General features: G+C 44.2%; 2 protein-coding genes across 3 annotated transcripts; both read left to right on the top strand.

Moving 5' to 3' along the window:
- The first annotated feature begins 1,496 nt into the window (after positions 1–1,496).
- On the top strand, positions 1,497–8,576 carry LOC105417048 (uncharacterized). 2 transcript variants are annotated; one of them, XM_029843915.1, is made up of 17 exons: positions 1,497–1,898; positions 3,206–3,237; positions 4,355–4,387; positions 4,487–4,555; positions 4,682–4,711; positions 4,794–4,823; positions 5,708–5,749; positions 5,831–5,880; positions 5,954–6,006; positions 6,074–6,300; positions 6,390–6,649; positions 6,731–6,856; positions 6,943–7,078; positions 7,146–7,193; positions 7,267–7,329; positions 7,404–7,694; positions 7,845–8,576. In XM_029843915.1, the coding sequence occupies exons 1-17, from the start codon at positions 1,852–1,854 to the stop codon at positions 7,871–7,873; spliced, it is 1,566 nt and encodes a 521-aa protein (XP_029699775.1). In that variant the 5' UTR covers positions 1,497–1,851; the 3' UTR covers positions 7,874–8,576. The 2 variants fall into 2 exon arrangements, with proteins under 2 accessions (XP_029699775.1, XP_011606651.2); XM_011608349.2 differs by having other exon boundaries at positions 5,828–5,880.
- Positions 8,577–12,984: 4,408 nt separating this feature from the next.
- Positions 12,985–20,253, top strand: LOC101064415 (caspase-1-like). The gene is made up of 14 exons (XM_029844142.1): positions 12,985–13,089; positions 13,174–13,256; positions 13,346–13,522; positions 13,594–13,834; positions 13,909–14,049; positions 14,302–14,411; positions 14,495–14,600; positions 17,811–18,092; positions 18,177–18,259; positions 18,347–18,523; positions 18,595–18,835; positions 18,910–19,050; positions 19,303–19,412; positions 19,496–20,253. Exons 1-14 carry the CDS (start codon positions 13,011–13,013, stop codon positions 19,607–19,609), a joined length of 2,085 nt encoding a protein of 694 aa, XP_029700002.1. The 5' UTR covers positions 12,985–13,010; the 3' UTR covers positions 19,610–20,253.
- The last annotated feature ends 353 nt before the right edge of the window (positions 20,254–20,606 follow it).

Raw genomic sequence — 20,606 nt, 5'->3', positions numbered from 1 at the left:
ATGTGTTGGGGCTGCCCCGCCATTTCTCGCCGTCCCTGCAGAGCCATGGATCCGGGGCTCTGCAGATCTCCAGTTTAATTGCAGGGTTATCAAATGGGACAGATTTAAAACCCTGTTAGCTCACAAAGCTGCTGGTGTGAATATTGATCTGGGATCAGATCTCCTCTGTTTTTTCTCTCAGGTCCACTCTGGACACAGTTTCCACTCTCTGGTCTCAGTTCCATGATGCTTTGCTGCTTTCAGCTTCTATTCTCTGATACCGCTGCACCTCTCACTCCTCTTCTCATTCGACCTTCCCTGTCCTCCTCTCCCCACCCCCCTCCGCCACTTCTCCCACTTTTCTCCTCTAATTTCTTGAGGTTTGGGTGGATCATCCCGCCACTCATCATCCCCCTGAGCTGTTTCATCAAGGAGCCCATCTCTCCCTTCAAAGAGCTTATTTGGCACAAGAGGATTTGGGTTATTGGAAAATAAATAATTATAGAAAAGAAAAGCCAAGCAATTATCAAACATACTAATAGAAATCACTTTTCTTTTGCTCTCGACCAGGTTTCCTTAACTTTACTTGCTGTATTAGTATGTTTTACTCTGTTCAAACACGTTTGAATTAAAATACGAAGTATTAAAAATGTTCCTCTTGTTTTTAATATGTATTCAAACACGGAAGTAAGCGATTTAACCAAATAGGATCTTAAATTTTGTACGTTTCATCGTGTGAGATGTGATGATGAGTAAGATCTGTGAAAGGGGTTAAACTTAAACTGAGGATCACATTTTATAAACCGAAAGCAGGGGAAAGGAGCAGTTCAGATGATACAAATATTAAGAATATCTTATGGACATCAAATCATCAAATCAAGAGATGCACAGATTCGAATCGAAAGCACTTGAACGCATCTTCCGCTTCGCTCTCGCTGCTGTTGCGGATTCTGCAGGTTTTATTGTCTTTGCCGACATCTGGTGGCGACTCTGAGGTACTGCGGTCATATCAGAAATGACCCAGTTTCATGTTTTTATTCTGTTTGTCATTTTATCGATTCTTTAAAATATCCCTTATCTTGTTTGTTTTAGTGTTTTACGAGCGGAGATATCAGCCCTTTGTTGGCTGAGGCCCTTTCAAAAGGGCTTTAATAAAGTTGGATTGGATGGTGCAGAAAACGCACAAAACTGGCCCTGCACCCAAAACCACATTTTCGTTGACGAATACCAATTTATAGTGATTATAGTTTAAATGAGAAGTCTTCCTGGGAGTCACATATTTCATACTGTCGAGGTGGTGTGCGGGAGGTGGAGGCCTCTTCTTATTTTATTTCATGCTTGCCAAAACAAACAAACAAACAAACAAACAAACAAACAAACAAACAAACAAACAAACACATCACGCGAGGCAAAACGGAAAGAATCCAGGTGCGATTTATAAAAACAATGTGAGGAAACGCATCAGTCCTCAACGCCGAACCAAAGGATGGGTGCTCCTCCCGCCCACACGCGGCTGCGCATTAGAGCGCATTAGTTGCGCCAAAAGTGTCGATGCCATCAACAGCGAGCGTGGAGCCTCGCAGCAGCTTTTTAAAACCTGTTCTTTGCTGCCCCACGGCGCAGGAGCGATATCTGAAATGCTACAGCTGCATTTAAGCCGCGGCGCCGCTGCCCGCCGCCCCCTCGACACACTTTAATATCGCGCTTTTGTTTGGGAACCCAGATATTTTGGAAGGATCTGAAGTGGCGTCAAGTTCAGCCACGAGGGATCCGATTACCGCCCCTCCTGGCGCTTTGATTGGATCGTATTCAGGTGCTTCTCTTGCACAGGTGGCCAAACAGAGAGTGTAACGGAGCGCGTTTCCTGAAGGGATGGTGGCCATGGCGATCTGCGGGGCAGCCTGTCACCTGGAGGACGGGTAAGGCGCTACTTTCATTGTTTACATCCTTAAAAACACCATTTCCGACCGAAACCCGTCGACGGGGCCGCCTTTTGTTGCATTCGGCGCTTTTTTTGGCGGTGATGAGTTTGTTGAAATTTCCCCGGATGCTGTGCGTCCGCACAGGAAGTGCGCCCCTTTGTTGCTGCCGTTTTCGGGCTCATCCAACGCTTCTGCTTGCGCGGTCTTGGACGAACACGTTTAGGATGCGGCCAGTGCGCAAAACCCAAGAAAACACGGCGCAGATACGCACAAAGGTGCGCGTCTTTTGTTTATCTGATGAGTCCCCCTCAACGACGCACGTGTGTGTGTGTGTGTGTGTGTGTGTGAACCCGCGCAATAAAGAGCCGACCGTGTAAAACGTGCAGTTTGCAAAGTTAAAAACAAGCCGCTGTGTTGGCTTCACATGGGAAACTTCGTCAATTTCTCGATTTTCCTTGTTTATGTTGAATTAAAGACAATTCTGAGGCAGATCAACGCTGAGGATGGTCCCGGCACCCATGAATTGAACTGTGGTCTGCAATATTTTGTCTCTGACTTCTGTGAACCGTGTTCTTTATTCCCCACCACGGAGTCACATGAATGACGTTCATGATAGAGAACATGCAAATGTGGACTTATGAGACCCGGAAGGGAGATTTATTGTCTCTTCGGTTTCAGTGTGAACATTTGAAACTTTCTGTTGAAGGAAGTGAAAGTTGTGGCTCTTTTATTGAGGAGGATCCACCAATCGGCTGTGCCCTAGTTCTCCAGGCGATGAGCTGATAGCTCTCAGACGTGTTCCCTCACGTCCAGGCTCAGACTGGTTGCTCAGGTCTGACACAAACTATTCTTGGATGTGAGTCACTGTTTGTTGGATACACACGTTCCTGGAGAGCCAGGCGTGTAAATATGTGCAGAATTAGATGGTCTGTCTGAATTTGGGTTCATATCTTTCACTTAATAAAAGGCTCCTGATACAGGAGATGGGAAACGACACCTGGATCCTTATTTTGATGTTTTTGCTTTAGTATGACTAGAAACCGCCCAGTTCTGGTTGGATCCTGGATTTGACCTGTTTTGTCTAGCTGTAAACCCGCGTCGCTGTGTTCTTCCTCGTCCTTCAACACCATGCGTAGGTGCTGGAGGTGGAAGGAAGCCAGGCTCATCCACCTTTCCTGCTTTCTTTAGGGGGTTTTTGGATTATAAAAAAGCAGCGGATCACAGCTGCTCTCCTCAGTAATCTGTGTTTTATGGCCTCAGAACCTGTGAAGCGCATATTGTTTATTGCCTTCTCTCCTCTGCAGAGACGGAGACGTCCCCGCTCCAGAACACAAAGGTAACCCCAGCCTGCTTTCACTCCTGCAGCCCATCACACATCCTGACTTTAAATTCCTCTTTCATCTCAGCTGCTCTTTGCAGCTCTATTTATCTTTTATCAATACAAATATCTGCCTTAATTGCATAGATGGTCATAATGCAACAAAATCACATCTGATTTCTACTTTTTTCCATTTTTGGGACGTTTCTTGTGCAACAACTCAATGCTATTAAATGTGTTTGTGCAGTCAGAGCAGCAGTTTAATCTTTAGCGGTGGGAGATGAATCTTCAAGAGAGGACAGAATAAGAGGCTTTTGACCTCCGGATGGACCCAAACACACCAGTGTGTGTCACAGTGGCGTCAGCATCTCGTGTGAGGATGCTCCTCTGCTGCAGGTCCTGGCAGGATTGTAAAGGTAGAAAAGGGAATATCAATGAAAGGCCTGCAGAACAGCCCTTTTGGTGCCAAAAAGCTGTTTTTGTCTCTTTATTCTCTTGACTTTATGGTGTGTCGACACCAGCAGATGGCGGGCCACAAACGTCCATCTCATCAATTCGTTCAAACCACAAACTTATGTTTGTGCCTGTGTGTTGGTGTGTTTGCTCTCGAGCTTGTTTGTCATCCTGATGAAAGGAAGCAGCCATGCCAGACAGAAGAGGGAGGCCTGCTGGCAGCAGCAGACAGAGATATTGGCCACGGGAGGCCTGCGTGGACGAGGAGGGAGAGAAAAATGGAGGGGAGAGATTGATGAGGGAGGTGCAGGACAGCAGCATCTGCTTGTTTGTCTGAGATTAAACTGTGGGCCACAGAAGATGAGCTGCAGCCGTTAGACAGCCGGACGCTCGGCCAGGGAGCCCAGAGGAGAAGAGGCTCCCCTGGAGTTTGGATGTGGGGCCCATAAGGGTGTAAACACTGGGGACAGAGGTCAGAAACTCTGCTAGATGAGTTTAGAAGGGCTGATAGGGATCTGAGCTCCTCCTGCTCGGGAGACTCAGACGTGGAACGTCGCGACCGCATCGAAGGCTCAGCGACGCTGTCGGCTCAGCCGAGTTTATGCAGACGAGCACGAGTTAGAGATGCAGTAGTAAGAAAAGGAGGAAGTGCACTAAACTCTGCACGACCTGTTTGTTTCAGATAATCCGACTGAAAGCGAAAGCAGCAGCTCAGGTAAGAAGCAGCCACGTGTCAAAATGGCTGTTTGTGTGTTATGTTAATCTGCTGAAAAACGGCTGATTTACTTCGTGCATCTTTATTTGGATTCACCAGAGAATGCGGGACCGTCCACTGATGACAGCTCAGGGGAGGAGGAGGAGGAGGAGGATGATGATGATTATGGTGAGGAAAGAGAATCTTAGCATAGATGTTAGTAGTTTATATGCAGATCTTTAACTGAACCTTCCATTTTATATGCTCATAAGCTAACTGGTAGCAGCATTTTTACGTTCTCACCTTCTTCCTCAGATCCTTCTGCTGTGAAGGGAGAAGATGAAGGTATCAAAGCCTCAGTGTTGCTTTTTAATCACCATTTGTGGTTTTATAACAGTTTAATTGTTTTACTTTGTGTCCTTGGCAGACGAGGCCAGTGCAGAGGAGGCTCATCATGGTGAGTTCGAGACGGGTGAGGTGTAAAACCAACTGAAGCAACTTGTTGACCTCGAAAGGAACAGCTTTGTTAGCTTAGAGCAGAGGTGTCGAACTCAAAACCCAGTGGGCCAAAATTCAAAACCTTTTGATATGGACCCAAACTAGCTTTGCTCAACAACTGAACATGGAACAAGCAAAGCTTAACACAACACAATATATAATTTATTATTGCACACATGCAAAATCAAAATTCTAATTAAAACACATCACTGGCATTCATTTCTTCTCTTTTGCCATTGTAAGTTAATCTAATGCCTTTTCATCTCTTCTTTCTGGCACCTTTGAGTCATTTCCAGGTGTCTGTGTTTGTCTTGTGTTTTAGTGTCATGTTGTTGTTCTCCTTGTAATGCTCGTTGGCTCCACATACCAGACAGACAGGTCCGTCTTTTACATATCTAAACAGATATTTCGCCTCCTACCTGTTCAGAAAGGTCCTATTTTCTGCCTTTCCTTTAACCATTCAGAGGGGTAGAATTAGCATGAGCAAATAAGGTCGCTATGACTACTTCCTCTCTTGGCGGCTGGCAAGCCACAAACAGGTGCATTACCACCACCCACTGATGTGGATTTTCACTCTAAAACCCCAGCAGAGAATTCTGTATTTGTAGTATTGGCACATGCGCTTTAAGCGATAATAGCGGTGGGCCAGCTCTAAGAGTCAGTTGGTATGGTTTTGCGGGCCAAATATAATTAAATTGCGGGCCAAATTTGGCCCACGGGCCAGAGTTTGACACCTACGGCTTAGAGCTTCAGCACCATTTAATGTATTTCCTCATTAATTCCCCAAATGTCTGCTGGTGCCAGAGGTCAATATACAATATTTTAAAAATGTCTATCTTTCAGCACCTCCTCCTGGACCTGAGGCACAAACTTCAAATGGGAAAGGTTAGCTAAAGTTTGAAATTAAAACAAACAATTCAGATTATATCCTGTCACTCATGGTTTGATTGTTTGAAACTCCAGCAGATGAGATGCACTTCAGATTATGCTGTGAAAAATGCAAATCCGTCCAGCAGGTGAGCTCAGAACCTCCAGCTGGCTCTGATATTTTTAAATCTTCTGACGTTTTGCTCTTCTTTGCCACGGCAGAGTCATGGCAGTGAGCTCGTCACCCCGAGGAGGACCTCTAAAGGACAGCTACAGTGGGTGGACACCTGTGTGCATGTTGGTGGTGCATGTGCAGCGTCAGTGACTGTGTGTGTGTTTTAGGGTGCAGCTGGAAGGAGAGGGGACGTATGAGTGTTCCGTCACCGGTTTGGTGTTTGAAGCGGCCGAGCCGGTCCTCGTGCGCTACTCGGTCTTGTCTTGGTCCAGGTTCAGCACGTTTCTTCAGGACTCGTGGAAATTCGCCGGGCCCATCTTTAACGTGGACACGGTGAACAAGGACGCGTCCGTCCTGAAGTCCATCCAGTTTCCTCACTCCATCTGCCTCGCAGGTGAGTCTCTCTCTTCTCTTCCCCCCCCCCCGTCCTGTGTCTGCTGCTCAGAAGGCAAATCTTGGTTTTTCCTCTTTGCTGCTGCACAGATCCTGAAAATGAGATGAAATTCAGCGTCCTGCACGTGAAGAACAGCCGCCCGCTCATCGAGCCCACGGCGGACCACTCGGGCAGCCACGTCAAGTGGAACGTGACCTCCCTGTCGCCCGTGGGCCCGATCGTCCAGGCCAGCCGTTCCGTAGAACATCACGGGGTGGTTCTGGTCTACAAGCAGCTGGGTGGCAACGGCAACAACAACCACCACAGCTTTCATGTCTACCTGGCGACCAACAGCTCGTCCGACATCAAGGTAGAAGCGAGACCAGTGAGGAAGTCCTAAAATCTGCTCGTTACGTTATTGACTGGGGTCTCATCTCGTCCTGTGAACCAGGACGTCAGCAAACAGGTTCGAGGCTACAAGAACCGCTACATTCTGATTGAGAAGCCGCCCACCTGTAAACTGGATGAGGGGGCGTACCGCCTCATAAGCGAGCCGGAGGGTGAGATCAGACCTCAGGTGCGGCTCCTCGTGGAATTTCATTTAACCGCCGGTCGACTTGCCCTCGTTTTCCCAACATTCGCACGTTTGCTTTTCGCCTGCAGGAGCTGAAATTCACCCTGGCGGTGACGAAGATGAAGGGGTACTTCGAGGCCTTCTTCGAGCAGGCCCCGCCTTTCAAACTGTCCCTGGTGGACACGTGCACTGAGGAGACGGTGTGGTCGGCCACCATCAGAGACGGTACGGCTGTCTATGCTCGCCTTCCCTGGCAACAGAGTTCTGAAGGTGTTGTTTGCTTCCCTTTCAGGAGACTGTGTGGACAACACAGAAAGGAGGCAGAGGAAAAGGCCTGCGTGTGAGTTTCTTGGCATTTAAAAAAAAAAAAAATCATTTTCTGACTGATTCGCCTCACATTTGTCTCTCTGAAGCCCGGCAGAGGAGCAACAGTCCCTCGGAGGATCACAAAAGACCTCGATGGTCGGACCAGACGGGTAACTCTCTGCACCTCGATGGTATTGATCGAAGCCCGAGCGGCGTCTGAATGATGTACCTGTGTGATTTGTAGACGGTTCAAAGACGGCAATGAGTCAGAGCCAGGATATGACTGACAAGCAGCTCCTGCAGCTGGCCAAGCGGCTCGGGAAGGAGTGGAAGCAGGTGGCCATCTACCTGGACTTGGACTCCAAGGATCTGGACACCATTCAGGCAGCGGAGAAAGATGTGACCATGCAGAAGCTGCAGATGTTGGTGAAGTGGAAGGGAAGGCAGCCGCCGGGGAAGGCAACTGCGTTTTACCTGTGGCAGAGCGTGAGGGAACTGGATGACCTTCCAAATGAGGTCCATCAAACACTTGAAGGTAATGAACCTCATTTATACTGGCCATAAAGAGTGTTAAAATGGGGCCCACATGTTTGGCTGTAATACCGCGGCTATCCACTAGATGGTGCTAAATGCCCACATGCACAAACTGCGTAACAATTTAAGAATTCTTTTGTTCTCTTTACAGACTTTATAAAAGCCCAAACATTTAAGTGAGTCCACTTAAACTGATGGATGGGGAAACTGTTGCTTCCATGATGGGGAAGAAGATTAAATCTCAGGAGTCTAAAGTTTAGCCAGTCAACTTTTATCCTGTGGACATGATTCCTGATCCATTTTTTTGGAATTTTACTCATTTCAGAACTTGAAGCTTCTGGGAGATTGATAGCATTCCGCCTCACCCTGGTCTAAAATGACCAAAAGAGCCAAATTGGAGGTCAGAAACATACCCAGTAGCTAATTATGTAGCTGTTGTAGGTGCTGCAGTGTTGAAACTGCAAAAAAAAAAAAAAGTTTTAAAAACTCTTTTGCCATTACATTCCAAATAAGGGACCGATTTTCACGTCCTTGTGCACAGTTTTGTAGATAAGCTTTCAAAAGAAAAAACCCATGAGTCTTATTTTGTCTAAGCTAACAGAGTTTCATAATCATGTTAATGACTCTGACCTCAGTTAAAACAGATGTGTTTGGTACAAGCTTCTTCTGCAGCATCAGAATTGGATCCACGGCTGAATTTTCAGGGCTGCTGACAGCCTTTGGTAAAATTCTGCCATGCATCCAGAACACTATTCAGGAAATGGCCAAGATGGCATCTGGAATGCTGCCTTTTCTTTGTTTTTGCAGCTTTTTGTTGTGTCCTTTTTTGCACTTGCTCAGGCCCGACTGATGTTTTTTATTTAAATAAAAGGAAAAAACCCTTGATTGCTTATTTCTTTAACCCTTGTCAAAAACACAATTATCACATTAAATACATGTAATAATTGTGTTACATAAGTGGGTACAGCCTGCAGAAGCTTAGACCTGATCACTGGTAAGTTGCACTGTACTTAATTGCTTAGTGACAGTAGTGGAGGATCAGGGAAGGTGTGATGGCTGTTACCTGCGATGACTTTGACACTTCAGGGATCTCATCTACCGGCACACACAGCCTATCAATGGTGACCCAGTGCAGCTCTCTGGAACTGAAGCAAAACCCTCAGATGTAGTTTATTTTAGGGACAACAGGCCTATTTTTGGCTTCTTTGTGTGCTGACCTGATCTTTCTTATCGCCCCTGGTCTCCCTTGCTTGTAAAGGCAACTTATGTACTATTCTCCACTTGTTCTAATGAACCTAAAAGTAGTAGAGCAACAGAAACATGTAATAAATGTCTAATATTCAATGTCTGCACCTTCAGCAGTACCTTTGAACTGGGTCTGAAGGCGTTCTGAGAGGTTGTGGTAAAAATCCTGCACGCACTCACAGTTCATCAGCCGCCGTGTCCTGAGAAAGACAATTGGATCAGCTTTATGTATCATTTTAAAAATGTAAATATATTGTTCGCACATCTTCCTCTCTCTGCAGTCTGGAAAGGTAAATGACAGCTTTAACATCTGGCAGACGGACAGAAGGGGGACACTGGTGGCAGATTGACTCACCTCTCAGCAAGTGCCCAGTCTTCTTGAATCTGCTTTTGTTTCTCTCGTTGATTCTCCTCTCTCCAGCACTTTGAGCACAGGCCTCGCCAAGCCTGGTTGCCATAAAACCCACATCCTTTCGTGCAGAGCAGCTCTGATTGGTCCACATGGATCGCACGCCGCTGATTTATCATCTCTATCGGGTTAAGGAGATTGTCTGTTTGAGCCGAGAAGAGAGCGGTCAGAACTTAACCAAGACATTATATTGTGTGAATAATTACACCGTCTCGATTCTGGCTCATTTAAACTGTATCAAGGAAAAAGACTGATATATTGCTGGCTAAATTATTACTGAGTAATAGATAATTACCAGCTACCTACATCGGAATATAAAAAAATACAACACAAGCATGTCCCTTTAATACCCATCCATTTCAAAACGTTAAAGCAAATACCGTAAGAGTAGTTACACAGTGCAAAATCCTCAAGAGCGTGCTGTCTTACAGTTAGCAGTAAATGTTTACCTAAGCTAGTTTCAGAGCTAATCCCAGCTAGAAAATGTCACGAGCTAAATTATCGTTATGGTCATGAAAATGTCCAGTTAACCAGCGCGGATTTGTGTGAACATACATTTTTACTCGCTGTAGTGTATACCAACACTCATTAACCCAATTAACCGCCCAGCTCATTTGCAGTGAATTTAACTCTTTAGCCAGGCAGCTAACTTTGCCCCACCGCCATTTCTGTGGTTCCCCTCTGGTTAGATAGTCGTTTGGCGCCGACTAGCGGCCACTTGTTGCAACAACCTACAGTACTTCAACTATAAATTCTATTCTCCACCAGTAGATTAGGTCTGATTTTGACATTTGGCGACGACACAAAAAGTCTTCCAAGGCATCACTCCTGTAATGTGATGGTGTTTTTCATATGAAATCATAATTTCACATCATGTAGAGCTGACCAAACGAGCAAACCCAAGCAAAAAAAAAAAAAATTAAAAAAAAATCAGTAACTGCATATTTGTAATGCATATCTGAATATCTAAATCAAGCATGTCACAACCAAGTCCTCAACGACCACAATCTTTCTGTTCTACCAGGTTGCATTCAATGGAATAGATAACCCCGATGGATTGTGGCCCATAAGGACTGTGTTTGGACATACCTGATCTAAAAAGAAAACCAGAATTGAACGCAATGTGCATCGTTAAAGAAACTAATGAAAAACATGGGGGCAACTTCAAAAAGTTCTTGTCTTTGCGGCGCTGTAGTACAAATGTCCGTCATATTGTCAACAATAACATCGGTCAATGTGCTGATGCATATAAACAGCAAATGCAATGATCATAGGTTTTGATCGCGCAGTTATTGTCTGAGCCAAAAAGCATATAATTTTCACACGATTATTACATATAATTTATTATGGATGTATAAAATCCCATGAGCGTCTCGAATCTGAGGTTTTATGGCATTTCACCCCCTCGGATTTTCTTTGTGTGTGTGGTTGTTTTTTGTTTTTTTTTTTAAAAAACAGTTCCACACCAATACATTTAATGAAAAAAAATCAACAAGTACATAACCTTTAAAAGTATCTCTTCGTCATTATATAGTTTTTAAATATATTCAATATTTATTGTTGAGCTACCAGTTATATGACTATGGAGTGACTTTGACTGCTAAAGACGTCTTTTGTCGAGTTTTATTTCCCTCGATATCCTCCAGACAAGCACACATGTACGCACGCAGACACAAATACAAATGTAAATGATACTAGTGATCTTAAAAATCAGTCTAATTGATGTGAACCAGCCAGAATAAAGACGACAAACAACTTACACGCGCTGTTGCAGGAACATACACGACCTGTCTCTTTGCCCAACATGTGCATCTAATTGCAATTAGCTTGAACAATCGGATGGAGTGACAGCAGGGGGAGCCAATCACATTGGCGTTAGCGAGAACCTAGCAGAGCCAATCAGAGGGCGATATTTCGGTTAGGGGCGTGACGTCCAGCAGAGACCGACTGTTAACCCTTTGTGTGCCATAACGCTTGATTAAACAAATGTTGGCAGGGACGTGTCTCTAGATCCTACGCATCTGTTCTGATTATTTCTGATTTTGTTTTATGCACAAAAATGATACTTGGAGTACATATCAGTGACGTCTTGTGCGCGCATATATAACAATTCTCCATCCATGAAACACAATTTTTAATAATACAATTTTAATGAAATAAATTAATGAAATGCCGATTTATTTTAATAATAATATAATTTTAATAATACAATTGACAGGAAAAAAGAACAGTTTACCCAAAATTAATGAATTAAACACATACAGAAGTTCAAGAGTACTTTATTGATCCCTTTAGGGGGTGTCCATCAGGGAAATTAGCAAGTTTAAGAAATAATAAATATGTGACTTAACGCATGAGACATATTTCATGTAAGAACAGGCGTAAAGGTCACTCCTACATTACCCGGAAGCTGCTGTGGAACCCAACATCTGTAAAGCGGCAGAAACAGGAGAAGTTGTGCAGAAACTTTTCCACTGGCAGAATAATCAACAACAGCCCCAAACGCTTTAAGATTTGAGATTTTATCGCGGAGATTCACGGATCCACTGATTTCTGAGAAATGTCAGGTAGGTGATGGCAGGTCGCGTGAAAACTTTAATCTTAATCCAGATTAAGAATCCTGCTGAAATCTCTTAACTGTCACTGTAAAGGGTCCCTATCATGAATGTACTGAAGAGAGTGATACGATCATTTCAACAAAAAAGTTGGTGTTTTGTTTAAAAGTATGAATAAAATGTGACTTTTACCGCGTTTTCTCCCAAGACGTGTTGAGTTTCACTTTCGATTATAAAATGCGGTTATTTCGACCAGAAGCTTTGAATACCGTAGCAACTGGAACGGACAAGCAGGATTTAGAAAACATCGCTATTTATTCACAACACTCTGATCTCGTTGGATTTTGGATTTCAATATGCTGACTGTGGTTGAGGTGGATACCAGAAGGACGAAGGGAAAATGTCGTATAATGTAAGAGTTGCAAAGCTCCTTTAATCATTTATAGAGGCCTCAACGCCGTTGTTTGATCACATAACTGGATGAGTCCAGCGTGGAGATAAAGCCACATGCCTTTCATACAATAATGATTCGCCATCACTTCGGAAGGAATTGATTTATTTGCTATTTTATCTGATGCGAGGCCATAAAATAACAGTCACATCTAAGAGCTCCAAAGCTCAATTATATGCAAAATAAAAGGGGGAAAAACACCCCTTTATTTTTTCCAGGAAATGAAGTGATGCAACAGATTTAACTCTGTTTCAGAAATATATAAAGGTTTCACTTTAAGTAAATGAGAGGCCATTGATACATTAAAAAAATGCATTGGCTACATTTCAAATTTGGTTTAACTCCAAAGGAGGTGATTACTGATTTTTGCTGCCATCATAGTCATGTATGTGAGGTGCTTGTTTAAGGTTTGAGCCAAAAAGTGTAGAATAATCTGAATTCCCTCTTCCAGACCAGCTGGACAGAATCAGGCCCATGTTTGTGGAGAAGGTCTCCACCCAGATGATCAACCAGCTCCTGGATGACATCTTTATGGACGGCTTCATCAGCGAGATAGAGAAAGAGGCCATCACTGAGGAGAGTAACATCAGATCCGATAAGGCACGACGGCTCATCGACTGGGTGAGGAAAAAGGGCTTGGAGAGAGCCTGCAAGAAAATGATCTCTCACATTCAGAGCAGAGACCCTGAGCTTTCTGCAGTGCTGGGTCTGTCCTGTGGTCATCCTGCTCCACCAGGTGAGCTCAGAGGTCAGCTGGAGAGCACCGCATGACACCTTATTTCAAACTGACAGAATCGTTTCCTTCCGTTTTCAACCGCAGAGCCCCAGATGGAAGGTCAAGGGTCATCTTCAACTCCCCCATCAATCGATGTGTTCTGGACGGAGAAACAGAGCGACAAAACCGTGAGCGAGCTCTAAAAAACAAGATTTAACCCCACAAAATTACAAAAGTTTCACCTGGCAATCACTCTCTTCTTTTACAATCATTTCAGGTCTACCCTGGGACCAGAGAGGCCATCAACAATCGGGTGGCTCTTTTAATTACTAACATCACCTTCTTCCATCAGTGTTTGAACCGAAAAGGTGCCGAGAAAGACGAGGAGAACATGGAGACGCTGCTCAAAGGTCTCGGGTACGAGGTGGTGAAATACAGAAACCTCACAGGACGGGTAGGTGGTGCAAATGAGATTAAGCATCTTCGTGTCTGTTTCCACGTCTGATCGTACTGGTGTCATCACAGGCGATTGAAGACGCCGTCATTGATTTCTCGAAACGCCCCAAACTCAAAGACACAGACAGCGTGGTGGTGGTGATCATGTCTCATGGGAGACTGGGAGTTGTTGCGGGGGTCAGCACCCGGAGCAAGACGTTTGAAGATGACCACTTCTCCCTGGACAAAATCTACAGGCATCTGGGCTCAGAGGACTGTCCGGCGCTGCTCAACAAACCCAAGATCATCATCATCCAGGCCTGCAGAGGAGGTGATGACCCTCTCAGCTCACGGTAACCCGACGGTGCTGCTCCTAACTTTAAAAATGACTCGCTTGTGCTTCAGATGAAAGGGGAGAAATCATTTTTAATGACCAGCACCCGCCCGAGAACCCTCCTGTGAGTGATGATGCAAACATCCAGGAAGACGCGATACGGATCGAACACAAGGAAAAAGACTTTATTTGCCTTCTCAGCTGCACTCCAGGTGAGTTAGTGTGAAGGACATCAGTACAGGTGGAAGTAAAAGTATATAAATCATTAAAAAGGCCGATAAAGGAGCACTGCATCATCAATGGCGCCAAATACTGAAGTTAGAAAAGTTTCACAGCAATAAACTGAAGCAAAAATAAACGTTAATATTCAATTATTTTAGGGTGTGTCGGTTAGTAAAGAACAACTCAAAATATTAACTGTTGATTATTATTTTTGGACATTCTCTGCTAACGTCTCCGTCTAGATACCGTTTCGTATCGAGCTCTCGCCAAAGGGTCGTTTCTGGTCCAGGTCCTCGTGGACGTGTTTAACGCCTCGGCGGAAAGAGACGACCTCGAAGAGCTGTTCAGAAAAGTATGTTCCACAGCTGAATGTCGGCCGTGCCGATGAAACGACGCTCATATTTTTGCTTTGTGGACCGTCTGACCCAAACGCAGGTGCAGCATCGCTTCGAAGACTTTCCCATTGGCAACAGGAGGCAGATGCCGACCAGGGACAGGTGCACCCTGACCAAGCGCTTCTACTTCTACCCAGGCCTCATCTGATGTCAGGACTGTATCACCGGGAATCATTTTAAAGGAAATAACATGTTTCACATGCCCGCAGTAGCTTGACTGCTCTGAATTATTTTACATTTTTTTGGTCCCTTGTCTGTAGCCGACAGCTGAACCCGAGAAATCTTTATGGTTGTGGTGAAAAAGGCAGAAACAAACAGGAAACTGTCACATTTAGTGCTGCAAACGTTCCCTGAAAGATGAGTAGAGAGTAAACTGTGAGCCATTTTTACAGAAATGCCTTGATGACATTTAAATCAGAATCAGAAGCAGATTTATTGCCATTGTTCATGTAATACACAGTATTACACAAACTAGGAATTTGTCTTGGTGAGACGCTGCGACATTCAACATAAAGAAGACCACACTAGAATAAGATAAATAAAATAAAAATAAGACATATATACAGTATATACATAAATAGTAAGTGGTAAGAAATAGTGCAGGTCAATGCAGGAGGTGATGTATTGTTCGTGAGTCCGACTGGCTGCTGTACATGGTGCTTAAGTGATAAGTCACTTGGTGTTCAGCAGCCTGATGGCAGAGGGGAAGAAGCTGGTCATGTAGCGGGAGGTTTTGGTCCGAATGGACCGTAGTCTCCTGCCTGAGGGGAGGGGGGAAAACAGTCCGTGACCAGGGTGGGAAGGGTCGGCCGTGATCCGACCTGCACACCTCCGGGTCCTGGAGATATACAGGTCCTGGATGGATGGAAGCCTGCAGCCGATCACCTTCTCGGCAGCGCGCACGACGCGCTGCAGCCTCAGTCTGTCCCTGACAGTGGCACCAGCAAACCACACGGTGATGGAGGAGGTGAGGATGGATGGATAAAATGCTGGTGACTGCATTTGTTGGTTTCAGCTCAAACTTCTCAACAAGTTTCAGCTAAACACCAGAACGGTGTCGCTGCTGTTTGAGGAGATTGTGTGATGACGTCAATAATTTGCTGACACAGAAATACAGGAGTTAGTCCTGAGTGTTTTAAATGGATATTAACAAGTCAAAACGATCAGATATATGATGCATTAGTCCAAATACACTTTAGCGAACTGTCCAAATCATCTTTTCCTGACTGACGTCATCAACATTTGAGTCAACGCCTGAGAAAGATAAACAAAATGCAGAAAAAAATTAAAATTAGCTATAAAGATGACATATTTTATTGGACTGTGATGAAATAAATGCTGTCTGCTGTGGAGGACGATGTCTCTTCATTCTTTTTCTTTTTAACCCGTCTCGAATCTGAGGTTTTATGGCATTTCACCCCCTCGGATTTTCTTTGTGTGTTCCACACCAATACATTTAATGAAAAAAATAAATAAATAAATATATTCAATATTTATTGTTGAGCTACCAGTTATATGACCATGGAGTAACTTAGACTTTGACTGCTAAAGACGTCTTTTGTCGAGTTTTATTTTCCTCGATATCCTCCAGACAAGCACACATGTACGCACGCAGACACAAATACAAATGTAAATGATACTAGTGATCTTAAAAATCAGTCTAATTGATGTGAACCAGTCAGAATAAAGACGACAAACAACTTACACGCGCTGTTGCAGGAACATACACGACCTGTCTCTTTGCCCAACATGTGCATCTAATTGCAATTAGCTTGAACAATCGGATGGAGTGACAGCAGGGGGAGCCAATCACATTGGCGTTAGCGAGAACCTAGCAGAGCCAATCAGAGGGCGATATTTCGGTTAGGGGCGGGACGTCCAGCAGAGACCGACTGTTAACCCTTTGTGTGCCATAACGCTTGATTAAACAAATGTTGGCAGGGACGTGTCTCTAGAGACAACCCTACTCAATTCTACGCATCTGTTCTGATTATTTCTGATTTTGTTTTATGCACAAAAATGATACTTGGAGTACATATCAGTGACTTCTTGTGCGCGCATATATAACAATTCTCCATCCATGAAACACAATTTTTAATAATACAATTTTAATGAAATAAATTAATAAAATGCCGATTTATTTTAATAATAATTTAATTTTAATAATACAATTGACAGGAAAAAAGAACAGTTTACCCAAGATTAATGAATTAAACACATACAGAAGTTTAAGAAATAAATATGTGACTTAACGCATGAGACATATTTCATGTAAGAACAGGCGTAAAGGTCACTCCTACATTACCCGGAAGCTGCTGTAGAACCCAACATCTGTAAAGCGGCAGAAACAGGTTATGCAGAAACTTTTCCACTGGCAGAATAATCAACAGCCCCAAACGCTTTAAGATTTGAGATTTTATCGTGGAGATTCACGGATCCACTGATTTCTGAGAAATGGCAGGTAGGTGATGGCAGGTCGCGATATGTGAAAACTTTAATCTTAATCCAGATTAAGAATCCTGCTGAAATCTCTTAACTGTCACTGTAAAGGGTCCCTATCATGAATGTACTGAAGAGAGTGATACGATCATTTCAACAAAAAAGTTGGTGTTTTGTTTAAAAGTATGAATAAAATGTGACTTTTCCCGCGTTTTCTCCCAAGACGTGTTGAGTTTCACTTTCGTTTATAAAATGCGGTTATTTCGACCAGAAGCTTTGAATACCGTAGCAACTGGAACGGACAAGCAGGATTTAGAAAACATCGCTATTTATTCACAACACTCTGATCTCGTTGGATTTTGGATTTCAATATGCTGACTGTGGTTGAGGTGGATACCAGAAGGACGAAGGGAAAATGTCGTATTATGTAAGAGTTGCAAAGCTCCTTTAATCATTTATAGAGGCCTCAACGCCGTTGTTTGATCACATAACTGGATGAGTCCAGCGTGGAGATAAAGCCACATGCCTTTCATACAATAACGATTCGCCATCACTTCGGAAGGAATTAATTAATTTGCTATTTTATCTGATGCCAGGCCATAAAATAACAGTCACATCTAAGAGCTCCAAAGCTCAATTATATGCAAAATAAAAGGGGGAAAAACACCCCTTTATTTTTTCCAGGAAATGAAGTGATGCAAAAGGTTTAACTCTGTTTCAGAAATATATAAAGGTTTCACTTTAAGTAAATGAGAGGCCATTGATACATTAAAAAAATGCATTGGCTACATTTCAAATTTGGTTTAACTCCAAAGGAGGTGATTACTGATTTTTTCTGCCATCATAGTCACGTATGTGAGGTGCTTGTTTAAGGTTTGAGCCAAAAAGTGTAGAATAATCTGAATTCCCTCTTCCAGACCAGCTGGCCAGCATCAGGCCCATGTTTGTGGAGAAGGTCTCCACCCAGATGATCAACCAGCTCCTGGATGACATCTTTATGGACGGCATCGTCAGCGAGATGGAGAAAGAGTCCATCACTGAGGAGAGTAACATCAGATCCGATAAGGCACGACGGCTCATCGACTCGGTGAGGAAAAAGGGGGAGAGAGCCTGCAAGAAAATGATCTCTCACATTCAGAGCAGAGACCCTGAGCTTTCTGCAGTGCTGGGTCTGTCCTGTGGTCATCCTGCTCCACCAGGTGAGCTCAGAGGTCAGCTGGAGAGCACCGCATGACACCTTATTTCAAACTGACAGAATCGTTTCCTTCCGTTTTCAACCGCAGAGCCCCAGATGGAAGGTCAAGGGTCATCTTCAACTCCCCCATCAATCGATGTGTTCTGGAAGGAGAAACAGAGCGACAAAGGCGTGAGCGAGCTCTAAAAAACAAGATTTAACCCCACAAAATTACAAGTTTCACCTGGCAATCACTCTCTTCTTTTACAATCATTTCAGGTCTACCCTGGGACCAGAGAGGCCATCTCCAATCGGGTGGCTCTGGTAATTACTAACATCACCTTCTTCCATCAGTGTTTGAACCGAGAAGGTGCCGAGAAAGACGAGGAGAACATGGAGACGCTGCTCAAAGGTCTCGGGTACGAGGTGGTGAAATACAGAAACCTCACAGGACGGGTAGGTGGTGCAAATGAGATTAAGCATCTTCGTGTCTGTTTCCACGTCTGATCGTACTGGTGTCATCACAGGCGATTGAAGAGGCCATCATTGATTTCTCGAAACGCCCCAAACTCAAAGACACGGACAGCGTGGTGGTGGTGATCATGTCTCATGGGAGAATGGGAGTTGTTGCTGGGGTCAGCACCCTGAGCAAGACGTTTGAAGATGACCTCTTCTCCCTGGACAAAATCTACAGGCTTCTGGGCCCAGAGCACTGTCCGGCGCTGCTCAACAAACCCAAGATCATCATCATCCAGGCCTGCAGAGGAGGTGATGACCCTCTCAGCTCACGGTAACCCGACGGTGCTGCTCCTAACTTTAAAAATGACTCGCTTGTGCTTCAGATGAAAGGGGAGAAATCATTTTTAATGACCAGCACCCGCCCGAGAACCCTCCTGTGAGTGATGATGCAAACATCCAGGAAGACGCGATACGGATCGAACACACGGAAAAAGACTCTATTTGTTTTTTCAGCTGCACTCCAAGTGAGTTAGTGTGAAGGACATCAGTACAGGTGGAAGTAAAAGTATATAAATCATTAAAAAGGCCGATAAAGGAGCACTTCATCATCAATGGCGCCAAATACTGAAGTTAGAAAAGTTTCACAGCAATAAACTGAAGCAAAAATAAACGTTAATATTCAATTATTTTAGGGTGTGTCGGTTAGTAAAGAACAACTCAAAATATTAACTGTTGATTATTATTTTTGGACATTCTCTGCTAACGTCTCCGTCCAGATACCGTTTCGTATCGCTCTCCCGCCAAAGGGTCGTTTCTGGTCCAGTTCCTCGTGGACGTGTTTAACGCCTCGGCGGAAAGAGACGACCTCGAAGAGCTGTTCAGAAAAGTATGTTCCACAGCTGAATGTCGGCCGTGCCGATGAAACGACGCTCATATTTTTGCTTTGTGGACCGTCTGACCCAAACACAGGTGCAGCGTCGCTTCGAAGACTATTCCATTGGCGACAGGAGCTTGAGGCAGATGCCGGCCAAGGACAGGGGCACCATGACCAAGCGCTTCTACTTCTACCCAGGCCTCATCTGATGTCAGGACTGTATCACCGGGAATCATTTGAAAGGAAATAACATGTTTCACATGCCCGCAGTAGCTTGACTGCTCTGAATTATTTTACATTTTTTTGGTCCCTTGTCTGTAGCCGACAGCTGAACCCGAGAAATCTTTATGGTTGTGGTGAAAAAGGCAGAAACAAACAGGAAACTGTCACATTTAGTGCTGCAAACGTTCCCTGAAAGATGAGTAAAGTAGAGAGTAAACCGTGAGCCATTTTTACAGAAATGCCTTGATGACATTTAAAATGCTGGTGACTGCATTTGTTGGTTTCAGCTCAAACTTCTCAACAAGTTTCAGCTAAACACCAGAACGGTGTCGCTGCTGTTTGAGGAGATTGTGTGATGACGTCAATAATTTGCTGACACAGAAATACAGGAGTTAGTCCTGAGTGTTTTAAATGGATATTAACAAGTCAAAACGATCAGATATATGATGCATTAGTCTATATACACTTTAGCGAACTGTCCAAATCATCTTTTCCTGACTGACGTCATCAACATTTGAGTCAACGCCTCAGAAAGATAAACAAAATGCAGAGAAAAAGTAAAATTAAAATTAGCTATAAAGATGACAGATTTTATTGGACTGTGATGAAATAAATGCTGTCTGCTGTGGAGGACGATGTCTCTTCATTCTTTTTCTTTTGCACTGATGGTAGGAATGTCTAGTTTTTGAGGTTTGGGTCAACCCAAACCTTTAATAAGCTACATCATGTTCTCTGGTGCTGCAAACTGGAGAAACTAATCAATAAGTCCAGAGTAAATGAATGGATGTGGGAGGCCTCCTCAGCTAATTAATTTGTGGAAATTACTACATGACCAGACAGTTATTCAATTAGGGGCCTTACCAGTGTCGGATAATTGAGATATGTGCCCTCGAGGCCTGGAAACTGCTGGCTCTGATCCCTTCAGACTGCAGCCAGGTGCCACAGGAGCGCGGTTCGACCCTACACAGGGGGCTTCAAATTTGC

Source organism: Takifugu rubripes, chromosome 11 (assembly GCF_901000725.2).
Source record: "Takifugu rubripes chromosome 11, fTakRub1.2, whole genome shotgun sequence".
NCBI lineage: Eukaryota > Metazoa > Chordata > Actinopteri > Tetraodontiformes > Tetraodontidae > Takifugu > Takifugu rubripes.
Note: the sequence above shows the minus strand (reverse complement) of the source record. Positions and strands in the feature narration are given on the sequence as shown.